The sequence below is a fragment of the Chiloscyllium punctatum genome, chromosome 12, assembly GCF_047496795.1.
Source record: "Chiloscyllium punctatum isolate Juve2018m chromosome 12, sChiPun1.3, whole genome shotgun sequence".
NCBI classification, from domain to species: domain Eukaryota; kingdom Metazoa; phylum Chordata; class Chondrichthyes; order Orectolobiformes; family Hemiscylliidae; genus Chiloscyllium; species Chiloscyllium punctatum.
In genome coordinates this window covers 2,274,159-2,290,597 of record NC_092750.1, presented here as the reverse complement: position 1 = coordinate 2,290,597, position 16,439 = coordinate 2,274,159, and the positions used below count along the sequence as shown (strand labels likewise).

The 16,439-nt window shown below is 45.2% G+C and overlaps 1 protein-coding gene across 2 annotated transcripts in view; it reads left to right on the top strand.

Moving 5' to 3' along the window:
• Nucleotides 1-16,439, top strand: part of lamb2 (laminin, beta 2 (laminin S)) — a 212,105-nt gene that overhangs the window by 39,875 nt on the left and 155,791 nt on the right. For both annotated transcript variants that reach the window (XM_072581737.1, XM_072581738.1), the window contains exons 4-8: nt 111-184; nt 749-937; nt 3,230-3,293; nt 10,789-10,991; nt 12,684-12,804. In XM_072581737.1, the coding sequence (XP_072437838.1) occupies nt 111-184; nt 749-937; nt 3,230-3,293; nt 10,789-10,991; nt 12,684-12,804 (651 nt within the window). The remainder of the gene's footprint in view (nt 1-110; nt 185-748; nt 938-3,229; nt 3,294-10,788; nt 10,992-12,683; nt 12,805-16,439) is intronic.

Below are 16,439 nucleotides of genomic sequence, written 5' to 3'. Positions count from 1 at the left end.
TTGACTCTGATTGCAGTGTGTAACGTGTGTCATGTGACCCACCTGTCACCCATTCCTGGCCAAATCTTGTGATTCAGTGAAACTGATGGATCTGACTGTCTGTCCTCCAGGTGTGTCCAATGTCCACTTACGTCTGGACCTGGAGGCAGAGTTCCACTTCACCCACCTCATCATGACATTCAAGGTAGGTGTACAGTACACCAAGGTTTAACTGAGCTTGGCAATGGATCCAGGAGCACCTCTGGTTTTATCAGACAATCAGCAGCAGCAGTTCGATACTCACCAATTCTCAAGAAGCTCCAAAGGGATGAGCAGGAAATGCCCACATCACAAGAATTAATTTTTAAAAATTGTCTTTGTACCTGTCCCTGTGTGCCTCAGTATGGTGTTAGCTACACCAACCACTATAGCCTTGGGGTTGATGCTTGCACTGTGCAAAGCTGGCTGCTCTTAGCTAATGTTGAAGAAAGGACACTAACGTTGGTCAGAACTTTTCTGGGGTACAAGGGAGGGAACAGGCCATGATTCTGGTGCTCCATAAATTGCCCCGCCTCCCCACCCCACCCGTCTACCAAATCAGCCCCTTCATGGAGAGTGGAAATACCCTACCAATGCTGAGTTGAATCTGGCTTGAGGCATGGCTGCTTTGGTGCTGCTGGTAGCACCAAGAACAAGAACAGTGTGGGATGGGTGGTGATGGTGATCAGAGGGAAAGGATTAACTGTGCAATTGTATTGTCTCTCCACAGACCTTCAGGCCTGCTGCTATGTTGATTGAGCGCTCTGCAGACTTTGGCCGCACATGGCAGGTCTATCGGTACTTCAGTTATGATTGTGCCACTGACTTCCCGCATGTCTCTCGGGGACCCCTCAGAAAGGTGGATGATGTTATCTGTGAATCGCGTTACTCTGACATTGAGCCATCAACTGAGGGAGAAGTGAGTAACAAAATAATTGCTTGTTCAGGGATTTGAGTGGTCTAATGTGTTCCTTGCAGGACCTAAACTCTGTGCAGCACTGAAGGAGTGCAGTACTGTGTTACAGGTGAGGCATTGATCAAGGCTTTGTCTTCCTCCTCAGGTATATGCAAAAGATCCTACTGATGGGGTTTCTGGGTAAAAGCACACTGCCAGTCTGATATGGTCTGAGTTTTCTTGTATGTTAGCCCTTAACAACACATAGCACAATGGTTGGATCCTTGCTGAGACAGATGTCTTCAAGTTTATTAGGAACACTAACTTTACATTGCTGCCAGATATCAGACTTACATATAATCTAGGTCCAGTGCTTAAAGCCTACACAGAGCAAAGATGAATTAACTGCAAACAGACAACTATTATTGTTATTGATGGTGACGCAGCTACCTTTACTCTGCATCATGTCATGACGCCATCCAACTGTCTTAAAGGTATAAGACATGTTTGGTCTGGGATCTATGCAATAACAGAACCCCAAAATCCAGCACTGAAAGACTGCGTGGAAGTTCTCCTTGTTTTTGTGACCAGTATTTATATCTGTTGATTATTATACTTTTATTTGTGAGAGCTATTTGTGCATAAATTGTCTATTGCAGTTCTCACATTAAAGAGCCATTCATTGATTGTGAAAATCATGACGGACTTACAAGTGTAATGTGATTTTCCCCTCTTTTTCTGGAACACAAGAATCCGTTAAGCAGGAAATTGAGTGAGACCTTATACCTCACACAGAGATAGTCAGAAATAGGTACTGAGAACAAAATTAGCAAGCTTAAACATTTTGTGGAATGTATCTTTAAGTACAGCGTCTTCTTTTGATATTTCATTGGCAGTTAGTTATCGATATTTTGCAGGTGCTGAAGGAGTAGAGAATATGGGACAATAACCTTTGACTTAACATATTTAAATGCACATGTGAGTGCTTATTGGAAGTTAATGCTGAAGTCTGTGCACATAACAATGAAAAATGTTTGGACATTTTTTTCTGTCTCCCTGGGATGTGAGCATCATTGCCTAGTCTAACATGTATTACCAATCACTAATTGCCCAGGGAAGAGTTAAGAGTGAAGCATATATCTGTAGGTCTGGAGTCACATGTCAGCCAGACTGGGTAAAATGAAAAATGTTCATTCCCTAAAGGGCATTAGTAAACCAGGTGGGTTTTCACAACAATCAGCAGTGGTTACACAGTCTTTGGTAGGCTTACTTTTAGTTCCAGATTTTTATGGAATTCACATTTCACCATTGCCACAGTGGGATTCAAACCCTTATCCCCAGAACATTAGTCTAGGGTTCTAGATTCCTTTAACCCCAATTCAACCCCAGGGCACCAATGTGGACTTCACCAGTTTCCTCATTTCCCCTCCCCCCACCTTGCCCCAGTTCCAACCTTCCAGCTCTGCACTGTCCCCATGACCTGTCCTACCTGCCTACCTCCCTTCCCACCTATCCACTCTACCCTCCCCTCTGACCTATCACCTTCATCCACATCCCCATTCACCTATTGTACTTTTTGCTACCTTTTCCCCAACCCCACTCCCCCTAATTTATCTCTCCACTCTGCAGGCTCTCTGCCTCTATTCCTGATGAAGGGCTTTTACCCGAAACATCGATTTTCCTGCTCAGATGCTGCCTGACCTGCTGTGCTTTTCCAGCACCACTCTGATCTAGACTCTGGTTTCCAGCATCTGCAGTCTCACTTTTGCCATCAAAGTTCCTGGTCCAGTGGCATTACTGCTAGATCACCACCTCTTCTAAGATCTACATTTCTATGTTCATGGACTATGTGAAAAACTGGAATATATTGAACTGTTTGGTTGCTTTCTGGATTAAAACATGTTTTTGACCAAATAAGAAGGGAACTTAAATAAAGCAAAGAATTGCAGAAACCGAATCAGAAATTGCTGGAAAAACTGAGCAAGCCTGGCAGCCTCAGTGGAGAGTATATTTTTTGTTTTCTTTATTCAAAGAACTGCAGATGCTGGTGATTTGAAACAAACAAAAGCATAAAGTGCTGGAGAAATTCAGAGATCTGACAGCGTTTGTACAGAGAAAAACAGAATAAACATTTTGCGTCCCGGATGGGGAGAGAGCTCAATACAGATACAGACAGGCTTATGAGTGGGTCAGAATTCGGAATGGATGAGGAAAGGGACTATTCCTGGTCCGAATGGTTCGTGAGCCAAGCAGTTGAATTTTCCTTTCCCCTTAAATGATTTATCTTCTGATTAAAGTTGTTTTCTTACTTCACAGGTAATCTATAGGGTTCTGGATCCAGCAATTCCTATTGAAGATCCGTACAGTCCTCAGATCCAGAGTAAGTTCTGTTCTTATAGCTCATGGCTGAAGCAACGTTTCAACAGAGGCCTATAAACAGTAATGATTGATCTTCAAAACAGACAAATAATGGGGGTGTATTAATGCTTAGAAAGCAACTATCATTGGAAAGGCTTTGTGACTTTTCTCAGAAAGCTTGCCCATCACCCAGGAAGAGCTGATCCCAAATTCCATCCTTGGTTTGGTAGGTTATCTCCATTAGTTGACCAAGTGGGGAAAGGTCAATCGTGGCTGCTATCCTTGACTGAGATCTGAGGCAAGGAGATATTGACAGATGACCAAGGCTTGCTCGAGAGCGTGGACCTTAAGGAGCAACTTAAATTAAGTTGAGTTATAAAAGTGGAGAGACTCTGGGTGGGTATCCAGAGGTTAGGACTTAGACAGCTAATTACTTAGCTGCTATTGGTGGAATGACAGCAAATGGGCGGCTTAAGAAGCTGGAACTAAAGGAACACAGATCTCAGATTGCTGTGGGGCTGAGGGAGGTTACAGAGATAGAGAGGGGTGTAGGGGCTGAGGGAGGTTACAGAGATAGAGAGGGGTGTAGGGGCTGAGGGAGGTTACAGAGATAGAGAGGGGTGGAGGGGCTGAGGGAGGTTACAGAGATAGAGAGGGGTGTAGAGGCTGAGGGAGGTTACAGAGATAGAGAGGGGTGTAGGGGCTGAGGGAAGTTACAGAGATAGGAAGGGGTGTAGGGGCTGAGGGAGGTTGCAGAGATAGAGAGGGGTGTAGGGGCTGGGGGAGGTTACAGAGATAGAGAGGGGTCTAGGGGCTGAGGGAAGTTACAGAGATAGAGAGGGGTGTAGGGGCTGAGGGAGGTTACAGAGATAGAGAGGGGTGTGGGGCTGAGGGAGGTTACAGAGATAGAGAGGGGTGTGGGGCTGAGGGAGGTTACAGAGATAGAGAGGGGTGAAGGGGCTGAGGGAGATTGCAGAGATAGGGAGGGGTGTAGGGGCTGAGGGAGGTTACAGAGATAGAGAGGGGTGTAGGGGCTGAGGGAGGTTACAGAGATAGAGAGGGGTGTAGGGGCTGAGGGAGGTTACAGAGATAGAGAGGGGTGTAAGGGCTGAGAGAGGTTACAGAGATAGGGATGGAGTGTTTTATTCATGGGGACAGGCAGTGCCATCCTGGTCATATCTCTGGATTAGTAATCCAGAAATCAGGCTAACAGTTTGATGATGTGGATTTGAATCTTACCGTGGTTAATGGTGGAATTTTAATTCAATAAAATGTATGCTTTTGGCAATGATATAACCATTATTGGTTGTCATAAAAACCCATCTAATTCACTCGTATCCTTTAGGGAAGGTAATCAGTCATCTTTACCTGATCTAGCCTAAATGTGACTCCAGAGTCTGAACTGCTCTTGGGGCAATTGGAGATGGCAATAATTGCCAACCTTATCAATGACACTGACTCTCATGAAATGAACAATTTAAATATAACAAGGGCATAGAGTACAGGAGCATAGAGGTTGGTCTTAGACCTTGTTTGGTCTTAGTTGGAATATTGTGTCCAGTTGTGGGCACCACACTTTAGGAAGGACATGAAGGATTGGGCAGAGGATTAATTGATGACATTGATTCCAGGAATGAACAGTCTCAGCTATCAGGATAGAGTGAAGAAACTGGGACTGTTTACCTTGGAGAGGAGTAGGCTGAGAGGGATTGTGATAGAGGTGTTAACATTCACGAGCTGTCTGGACCGAGGGCATAAGGAAAAACTGTCTCCACTAGCGAAAGAATCGGGAATGAGAGGGCACCAATTTAAAGAAATTAGCAAAAGAAGGAAAGGCAGCACAAGAGCAAACGTTCCAACTGTGCAAGTGGTTAGAGCCTAGAATTTGCTACCTGATAGAATAGTAGAGACATAGAGTAGAAATCAAAGAGTTGAAAAGGTAGTTTGATTGTTATTTGCAAAGGAACCATGTGCAGGGTTAGAACATAGAACATAGAACATAGAACATAGAACAATACAGCACAGAACAGGCCCTTCGGCCCACGATGTTGTGCCGAACTTCTATCCTAGATTAAGCACCCATCCATGTACCTATCCAAATGCCGCTTAAAGGTCGCCAATGATTCTGACTCTACCACTCCCACGGGCAGCGCATTCCATGCCCCCACCACTCTCTGGGTAAAGAACCCACCCCTGACATCTCCCCTATACCTTCCACCCTTCACCTTAAATTTATGTCCCCTTGTAACACTCTGTTGTACCCGGGGAAAAAGTTTCTGACTGTCTACTCTATCTATTCCTCTGATCATCTTATAAACCTCTATCAAGTCACCCCTCATCCTTCGCCGAGAACTCTCAACCTATCCTCGTACGACCTACTCTCCATTCCAGGCAACATCCTGGTAAGTCTTCTCTGCACCCTCTCCAAAGCTTCCACATCTTTCCTGAAGTGAGGCGACCAGAACTGCACACAGTACTCCAAATGTGGCCTAACCAAAGTCCTGTACAGCTGCAACATCACTTCACGACTCTTGAAGTCAATCCCTCTGCTAATGAACGATAATACTCCATAGGCCTTCTTACAAACTCTATCCACCTGAGTGGCAACCTTCAAAGATCTATGTACATAGACCCCAAGATCCCTCTGTTCCTCCACCTGACCAAGAACCCTACCATTAACCCTGTATTCCGCATTCTTATTTGTTCTTCCAAAATGGACAACCTCACACTTGGCAGGGTTGAACTCCATCTGCCACTGTTATCGCAAGGGAACAGGGAAATGGCATGAAATGAACTGCTCATTTGGAAAGCCAGTGTAGTCATAAACGGCCAAGTGGTCCCCTTCTACGATGTCACTATTCTGTGACTCTGTGAGAAAGATGACACTTCTGATAGGTTCTTATTTTCATTCGTAAGACTGCACTTGGAAAAAAGTGTTGGGTCTGAAACATGGTCTATTTTGGGATTTATTAGTCAATCACTGTTAGCCCATGCACTGTGTAACAAGGTCTCAAGGCACACTCATGCTTGGAGCTTCCCCAGGGTGTGTGATAAATTGCCAGTAAATGTTTCCATGTGTGATGACTTGTTAAAGGAACATGGGGTCAGCAGTAGGCCATTCAGCCCCTTGAACCTGCTCCACCATTCTAGATCATGACTGATCATCTCACTTAATCCTTCATTCCCACTATTTCCAGTTTGCTTGATATAATTAAGAACCAGGAAATTATAAATTTGTGTCCTGAACATACTCAATGACTGAGATTCCGCAGCCTGTAGGATAGAGAGTTCCAAAGATTCGCCACCCTTACAGGAAAGAAATTCCTCCTCAATTTGGTTCTAAATGACCTGCCCCTTCTTCTGAAACTGTGTCTCCATGTTCTAGACTGCACAGCCAGGGGAACTTTCTTCATCTAACCTGTCTATTATTTTAAGAAATTTGTATATTTCTTTGAGATTGCTTCTCATTCTTCTAGCATTAGAGAATACAGGCCCAATCTCCTCAAAAATGGAAGTTTCTGGAAAGCTGAGCAGATCTGGCAGCATCTGTGGAGAGAAATCAGAGTTAACTTTTCAAGTCAAGTGATCCTTCCTTGGAACCCAATCACTTCAATCTTTCCTCACAGGACAGAATCAGTTTACGGTGTACTCCTTCTGTGACAAGTCAATCTTTTCTGATACTATACGCAATGCTCCAGGTGAGATCTCTTACGATCTCCCCTCCATCATAATGTCAGAAATGGGGATATTAGCATAATGTTCAGCACCATTCACAACACTGCAGATACAAATGCAACAAGATCATGACAACATCCAGCCTTGGGCTGACAAATGGCAAGTAACACACAAATGCCAGGCTATGACTATCAACCAGTCAGAGACAATCTAACCATCGCCCCATGACATTCAATGGTGTTACCATCACTGAATCCCCACTATCAACATCCTGGGGAGTTATCATTGACCATCACATAAACACAATGGCTACAAGAGCAGGTCAGAGACTGGGAATACTGCGGTGAGTAACTCCCCTCCTGACTCCCCAAAGCTTGTTCACCATCTACAGACACAAGTCAGGAGTGTGATGGAATACTCCCCACTTGCCTGAATGAGTGCAGTTCCAACAATGTTCAAGAAGCCATACACAAGCATCCATTCCCTCTACCACTGATGCTCAGTAACAGCAGTTTGTATTATCTATAAGATGCACTTCAAAAATACACCAAAGATCTTTTCACCTGGGTGGCACGGTGGCTCAGTGGTTAGCACTGCTACCTCACAGCGCCAGGGATCCAGGTTCGATTCCAGCTCTGTGTGGAGTTTGCACATTCTCCCTATGTCTGCGTGGGTTTCCTCTGGGTGCTCTGGTTTCCGCCCACAGACCAAAGATGTGGAGGTTAGGGTGGATTGGCCATGCTAAATTGCCCATAGTGTTAGGTGCATGAGTCAGAGGTTAGTCTTTGAAGGGTCAGTGTGGACATGTTGGGCCGAAGGGCCTGTTTCCATACCATAGGGAATCTAATCTTAGAGTCATAGAGTCATAAAGATGTACAGCATGGAAACAGACCCTTCGGTCCAACCCGTCCATGCCGACCAGATATCCCAACCCAATCTAGTCCCACCTGCCAGCACCCGGCCCGTATCCCTCCAAACCCTTCCTATTCACATACTCATCCAGATGCCTCTTAAATGTTGTAATTGTACCAGCCTCCACCACTTCCTCTGGCAGCTCATTCCCCACACGTACCACCCTCTGTGTGAAACATTTGACAGCATTTTCTAAATCCATGACTATTTCCATCTAGAAGGGCAAGTACAGCAGATACATGGGAACACCACCCCTGCAAATTCCCCTCCAAGTCCCTCCCCATCCTGACTTGGAAATATATTGTCATTCCTTCACTGTCACTGGGTCAGAATCCTGGAATTTCCTCCCTAAGGGCATTGTGGGTCTACCTACAGCACATGGACTGCAGCGGGTCAAGAAGGCAGCTCACCCCCACCTTCTCAAGGGGCAGCTACAGATAATAAATATTCGGCCCAGCCAGCGATGTCCTCATCCCACAAATGAATTTCAAAAAATTATTGAGGCTCTAATTAACAGTAGCAAGACATCTTTATTCTTGCACCACTTTGCAATCTCTCACTATTTAAGAAATTCTTTACACCTTTACTCAATTTATCAAAATGGAAATCCTCACATTTATCCACAATATATTCCATGCCCTTGGTCACTCACTCAGCCTGTGTATAAATCCCCTTAAAGTGTCTTTGCATTCTCCTCCCAACTCATATTCCCACCAAGTTTATCCACTCAGTTTATTGAAATACAAAAGTCAGATTAGATTAGATTACTTACAGTGTGGAAACAGGCCCTTCGGCCCAACAAGTCCACACCGCCCCACCGAAGCACAACCCACCCATACATCTACCCCTTACCTAACGCTACGGACAATTTAGCATGGCCAATTCACCTGCCCTGCACATCTTTGGACTGTGGGAGGAAACCGGAGCACCCGGAGGAAACCCACGCAGACACTGGGAGAATGTGCAAACTCCACACAGACAGTCGCCTGAGGCGGGAATTGAACCCGGTCTCTGGCGCTGTGAGGCAGCAGTGCTAACCACTGTGCCACCGTGCCGCCCAGATGGAAAAAGTGGAACAAGTTCCTCTGATCAGTAGCAAGACAGACCGATTTCTGTTGGCTTGCTGCTTTTGTTTTCAATTGTTAGGGATGTGGGTGTTGAAGGCCGGGCCAGCATTTATTGTCCATCCCTAACTGGCCTGGAGAAGGAGGTGGGTGAGCTGCTTCCTTGAAGAACTGCAGTTCTTGGGGTTTAGGGAAACCCAGTGTTATTAGGAAAGGAGTTAAAGAATTTTCACCCAGCAAGGGAGAGGCAGTGGCTCAGTGATAGTGTATCTGAGCTAATAATCCAGTTTCCAGGCTAATGTTTTAGGGACACAAGTTTGCATCCTGTCATGGCAGATGATGTAACTTGAATTTGGTAAAAAGAAGTCTGGAATTAAAATGGTGACCATGTAAATATTCATTGTCATAAAAACCCATCTGGTTCAATAATGTCCCTTAGGGAAGGAAATCTGCTGTCCTTACTTGGTCTGGTCTAGATGTGACTTCACACCCAAAGCAATGGGGCTAATTTTTTTAGCTGTGGCTGTGAAATGTTTGATTGTGTTGCAGTTATGCAAAACCCTATCAGACCTCACTTGGAGTACTGAGATTAAATTAGATTACATTACAGTGTGGAAACAGGCCCTTCGGCCTCTGGGCATCACACCTTAGGAAGGATGGTTTGACCCCGGAGGGAGTTCAATGAAGGTTTGCAAGGATGATATCTGGACTTCAAGGGTTATGAAGAGAGATTAGACAAACTAGGCCTTTATCAGAATTTAGGTTAAGATTAGATTAGATTCCCTACAGTGTGGAAACAGGCCCTTCGGCCCAACAAGTCCACACCGACCCTCCAAAGAGCAACCCACCCCCCTACATTTACTGCTGACTAATCCACCTAACACTACGGGCAATTTAGCATGGCCAATTCACCTAACCTGCGCATCTTTGGACTGTGGGAGGAAACCAGAGGAAACTCACACAGACACGGGGAGAATGTACAACCTCCACACAGACAGTTGCCCAAGACGGGAATTGAACCCGGGAACATTCTCACAAGCCTCTTCTGAACACGCTTTAGAACCAGTACATCCTTCCTGAGATATGGGGCCCAAAACTGCACACACTTTTCCAAATGTGGTCTGACCAGAGCCTTAGAGAGCCTCAGAAGTACGTTCCTGCTTTTATATTCAAGTCCTCTCAAAATAAATGCTAGCATTGCATTTGCCTTCCTAACGACTGACTCAACCTGCAAGGTTTACCTTGAGAGAATCCTGGACTAGAACTCCCAAGTCTCTTTGCACTTCAGACTTCTGAACTTTCTCCCCATTTAGAAAACAGTCTATGCCTCTGTTCTTCCTACCAAGGTGCATGACCTCATACTTTCCCACGTTGTACTCCATTTGCCAATTCTTTGCCTACTACATTCAGATAATAGTGGAGGTTTGGAATTCTCTCCCACAAACAGCAGTAGATGCTAATTCAATTGTTAAATTTAAATCTGAGAAAGACAAATCTTTATTAATCAAGGGTATCAATGGTTATGGGCCCAAGATAGATGCATGGAGTTAGGCAACAGATCAGCCATGATCTTATTCAATGGCAGAGTAGGCTTGATGGGCTGAATGGCCTATTCCTGATTCTCTGTTCCTCTGACCTTCTTGGTTGTATTTCAACTCCAGAAAGTCTAAATTGAAGTTACTGGTTTCAGGGTGTAATTCATTAAAGATAGGGCTTCATTTGTTGAAACTCATTTACTCAGAAGTAAATATGATACAGAATTTAAGGAGACCATTCAGCCCTTCGTGCCCATGCTGGTTCCTCTGTCAAACTTCCTGCCGTTGAATGGTTTGGATTTCTCAATGCTTTATTCTTGCTTTCTTGAAGATTTATTGAAGATCACCAACCTGCGTGTGAATTTCACCAAGTTACACACCCTGGGAGACAATCTGCTTGATTCACGGCATGAGATTAAAGAAAAATACTACTACGCTGTGTATGAATTGGTGGTGCGGGGAAACTGCTTCTGCTATGGCCATGCCAGTGAATGTGCCCCCATTGAAGGAATTCGAGGAGATATCGAAGGAATGGTACAGTAATCCCTTCTTCAATATTGATCTGAGATCCATAATAGACCGATTGAGCCAACAACACCAACTCAGGTCAGACATGAGCAATCGGGTGAAGTACCAGCGGGTCACTGTGTACCCATCAAGGGTCAGATTGGAGGTAGGGAAGTTAACAGCAGTCACAAAGAAGCAGAGGCCAGCAGATTCCAACATACAATGACATACTTTTTTTTATTTAGAGCTTTAATTGGAACAAAACATCACATAGCACTTCTTAGGAGCAGTTCTCAGAACAAATTTTACACTGAGCTACTGGTGCATAGGCATCTCAAATACATTGAAAAATGCCAAGAGGGGAAGAAAAAAATCAGAAAAAAAAGTCATACTAGGAAATGAACGTACTGGGTATACCAGAGCTCTATTAGGAAGTTTTACACGATGGGTCCGATCAGAATGTCTCATTTGCAAGTTTGACTGGGTTTGCTTTCTGGAGGTGCTTACATGTTAGAATTACAGAGACACGAGGCAGAAAGTACTGCTGCAGTATCATCCAGACCATGGCCCATTGTGGGAGCTATCATAGCCATATACAATCAAGAGTGGCATCTCAGTTGCAGAATACCGCACAAAGCTCCCAGAAAGATAACAGGTTTGAGAGCTACGACAGTCAGTTTTGCAGGAATGAGTTCAGTTCCTGAGCAAGGAACTCCTCTAAGAATAATATGTGATAATGGCACCCAATTCACTTCTGGAGAATTTAAGGGATTCATTGAACAGTTTGGGTTCAGCATCATGATCACATCTCCATGTTACCCTCAGGGCTATGGGTTTGCAGACAGCCACATCCAGATGGTGGAGAGAACCTTCACACAATATTGAGAGAGAGAAGATGATTGAAACCTTGCCTTATTGTCACACCCGAACATCAAAGCAGTACCATGAATAATATTTTTCAGTGTAAAGAAAACAAATCATTCAGGGGTCTACTTTCTTTTTAACTCAATTATTAACTTTCAGTATAGAAAGTTAATGTTTAGAACAATTATATACAAGGAGAAAGTGAGGACTGCAGATGCTGGAGATCAGAGCTGAAAATGTGTTGCTGGAAAAGCGCAGCAGGTCAGGCAGCATCCAAGGAACAGGAGAATCGACTTTTTGGGCATCAGCCCTTCTTCAGGAATTCCTGAAGAAGGGCTGATGCCCGAAACGTCGATTCTCCTGTTCCTTGGATGCTGCCTGACCTGCTGCGCTTTTCCAGCAATACATTTTCAACAATTATATACAGCCAGAGAAACTATCTATAAAAGAAGAGAGATGTTATATTTTTGCATTCGCTGTAAACAGCGAGCAACAGATTGTTTTGTGAATGTTGAACTTACTGTCCCATTGCAGTCCTGTACTGAATGGCAATGTCTCAGTCTGTCAGTCCACCTGCCTCATGGAGAGTGAGGCACTTTTGATGAAGCTCCGTTATTTTGAGAATAAAGTGGGAACGTTACAGGGTTACAGGAAGTAGGAGATATAACATTGTTTTGGAATAACAGCAGGAATAATCTGATTTAATATGGAACATATTTCCAAATCAGGTGGGTGTGCTATAAGATTAAGGGAGACAGAAAGAATGGCTGGCCCTTTCCACATGCAGGTAATGTATGGTACACCTACCAAATGACCTGTTTTGTTGGTTTGTGACTGTTTCCCATTGTGTGGCAGGTTCATGGCAGGTGTATGTGCAATCACCATACGAATGGGTTAAATTGCGAGAGGTGTGATGACTTCTATAACGAGTTGCCTTGGAGACCAGCCAAGGGACGGAATACCAATGCTTGTAAACGTAAGTGTCAGCAGCGATTTCCAACGTTGGAATTGATGAGAAAATGCATGGGTCACTGCAGGGTGTATTGTCATATGGGGATATAGACTAACACAGTCTCCGATTCAGTTGAAGACTAGACATTAACTAATCACATATAGTAGAATGAAATTTTAAAGTCGAGACATAATGTTACACTTGGGCAGAACTTTGGTTACACCCTGCTTGGATTACAATGCATATCTTCTGGTATCCATTTTACACAAAGGATATAGAGGCACTGAAAAATATGCTAAACAAAGTCACAAAGATGGTATTGATATTGAGAGGTTATAGCCATCAGGAAAGATTGAAGGCACTCTTTTCTCTAGAATTGAGAAACCAACATAAGATCTGTCCTGAAGAATTCATACTGGCCCTAAAAATGGTTTCTCTCTCTACAATGACGTTGCCAGACCTGCTGAATCTCTCCAGCATTCTCTGTTTTTGCTTCAAATTTACACCATCCGCAGTATTTCACAACATAGGTGACTTGTTGAAGGATTTTACGCTGATTGGGTGGGGGGGGGGGGGGGGAGTGGTAATTGGTCTGGTGTTAAGAAAATATTTCCACTTTTCGGGAAGGTAAAATTCAGGGGTAGTAAACATACGTTGGCGATGAGGGGCAATTCAGGAGAAACTTCTACACCCAGAAATTGGTGAGAATGTGGAACTCACAGTGAGTCAGGCAGCATCCATGGAGAGACAACAAGTTGAAGTAATCAGCTCCTCTTCCTCCGCTACATTGATGACTGCATTGGCGCCACCTCGTGCTCCCGTGAGGAGGTTGAGCAATTCATCAACTTCACCAACACATTCCACCCTGACCTTAAATTTACCTGGACCATCTCTGACACCTCGCTCCCCTTCCTGGACCTCTCCATCTCCATTAGTGACGACCGACTTGACACTGACATTTTTTACAAACCCACCGACTCCCACACCTGGATTACACCTCTTCCCACCCTATCTCTTGCAAAAATGCCATCCCATATTCCCAATTTCTCCGCCTCCGCCGTATCTGCTCCCAGGAGGACAAGTTCCACCACAGAACACACCAGATAGCCTCCTTCTTTAGAGACCGCAATTTCCCTTCCCACGTGGTTAAAGATGCCCTCCAACGCATCTCGTCCACATCCCGCACCTCTGCCCTCAAACCCCACCCCTCCAACCGTAACAAGGACAGAACGCCCCTGGTGCTCACCTTCCACCCTACAAACCTTTGCATAAACCAAATCATCCACCGACATTTCCGCCACCTCCAAAAAGACCCCAGGGATATATTTCCCTCCCCACCCCTTTCCGCCTTCTGCAAAGACCGTTCCCTCCGCGACTACCTGGTCAGGTCCACACCCCCCTACGACCCACCCTCCCATTCTGGCACTTTCCCCTGCCACCGCAGGAACTGTAAAACCTGTGCCCACACCTCCTCCCTCACCTCTATCCAAGGCCCTAAAGGAGCCTTCCACATCCATCAAAGTTTTACCTGCACATCCACTAATATCATTTATTGTATCCGTTGCTCCCGATGTGGTCTCCAATCAACCAAACCGCCCTGTGGCCCAACATTTCAACTCCCACTCCCACTCTGCCGAGGACATGGAGGTCCTGGGCCTCCTTCACCGCCGCTCCCTCACCACCCGACGCCTGGAGGAAGAACGCCTCATCTTCCGCGTCGGAACACTTCAACCCCAGGGCATCAATGTGGACTTCAACAGCTTCCTCATTTCCCCTTCCCCCACCTCATCCTAGTTTCAAACTTCCAGCTCAGCACTGTCCCCATAACTTGTCCTACCTGCCTATCTCCTTTTCCACCTATCCACTCCACCCTCTCCTCCTTGACCTATCACCTTCATCTCCTCCCCCACTCACCCATTGTACTCTATGCTACTCTCTCCCCACCCCCACCCTCCTCTAGCTTATCTCTCCACGCTTCAGGCTCACTGCCTTTATTCCTGATGAAGGGCTTTTGCCCGAAACGTCGATTTTGCTGCTCGTTGGATGCTGCCTGAACTGCTGTGCTCTTCCAGCACCACTAATCCAGTATTTGCTTTCCAGCATCTGCAGTCATTGTTTTTACCTCTGATGAAGAGTCACCTCGACTCAAAACATTGGCCTGCTTCCTGTCCATGGATACTAGATGAAAATGAGGACTGCAGATGCTGGAGATCAGAGTCAAGATTAGAGTGGTGCTGGAAAAGCACAGCAGGTCAGGCAGCATCCGAGGAGCAGGAAAATCAACGTTTCAAGCAAAAGCCCTTCATCAGGAATGAGCTCATTCCTGATGAAGGGCTTTTGCCCAAAATGTTGATTTTCCTGCACCTCGGATGCTGCCTGACCTGCTGTGCTTTTCCAGCACCACTCTAATCTTGACTCTGTCCGTGGGTGCTGCCTGACTCACTGGGATCTCCAGCACTTCTTGTTTTCAGTTCAGATTCCAGCTTCTGCAGGAGTTTGCTCCTAGAATGTGGAACTCACTGGTTGAGGTAAATAGTATGGATGCATTTAAAAGATAAGTACATCAGAGAGAAAGGGATGAAAGGTTAGGGTAAAACTATATAAAGTGGGAGGAGTCAACACTGGCATGAGGTAGTTGGGTCAAAGGGCATGTTGCTGTAAACTCAATGCCAGCTGATCTTGAATGAGTCTGAGGTAGCTAACCTCAGCCTGTCTGTTACAGTTTTTGATTGGTTGATTGATTTATTGTCACATGTACTGAAGTGCAGTGCAAAAACTTTGTTTATGAACAGCACAGGCAGATCATAGTCAGCAAGGATGTACAAATCAGAGAGACTTAGACAGAGACAAACAGGTTCCATTGCCCAGGGTGTGCCCAAGGAGAGATCAACATTAGCAAGATCAGCATCATTTGAGGCTAGAGAATCCATCCATCAGTCTAATACCGGCTGGGAAGAAGCTGTTTCTGAACCTGCTGGTGGGTGTGTTCAAGCTTCTGTATCTCCTGCTTGATGGAAGGGGTTGTAGGAGATCAATACTGGGGTGGGAGGGGTCTTTGATGATGTTGGCAGCTTTTCCAACAGTGAGCCGTGTAAATGGAGTCCCGTGGTTGGAAGGTTGGCTTCTGTAATGGTCTGGGCTGTGCTCACCACCTTCTGTCATTACCTATGGTCCTGGGCAGAGCAGTTGCCGTTACCAGGCCCTTATCCACCCGGACAGTGTGCTCTCAATGGTGCATCTGTCGGCCTCAGTGTCCTGAGTTTATACATGGACCCAGTATTAGTGCAGATTCCCGCTGGAAAGTCTGGAGACTGGGAGAGGACTGGATCAGACTTGGCACTGATATTGCTCCTTACTTCAGTGAACCAAACTGGTCTTGGGAGAGACTAACCTCTTAACCGACACATCGGAGAGATAATTGATTCAAGTGGTAACCATGTAATTTCTAGAGAAGGAGATGAAATGAGAGGGTGAGGAAGTGGAATTGATGGATAGGCCCTTTATCAGAGGTGGAGGTGAGTCTGTGAACATCATTTTCCTTTGTAATTGAGGCTGTCATACCACGTCGTTGTTGTCCCTCTATGTGAACTTTCTGTGATTCTTGTACAAGGACACCGAGGGTTTCCTGAATGCAACACATTCAAGTCTTTAACCATTTA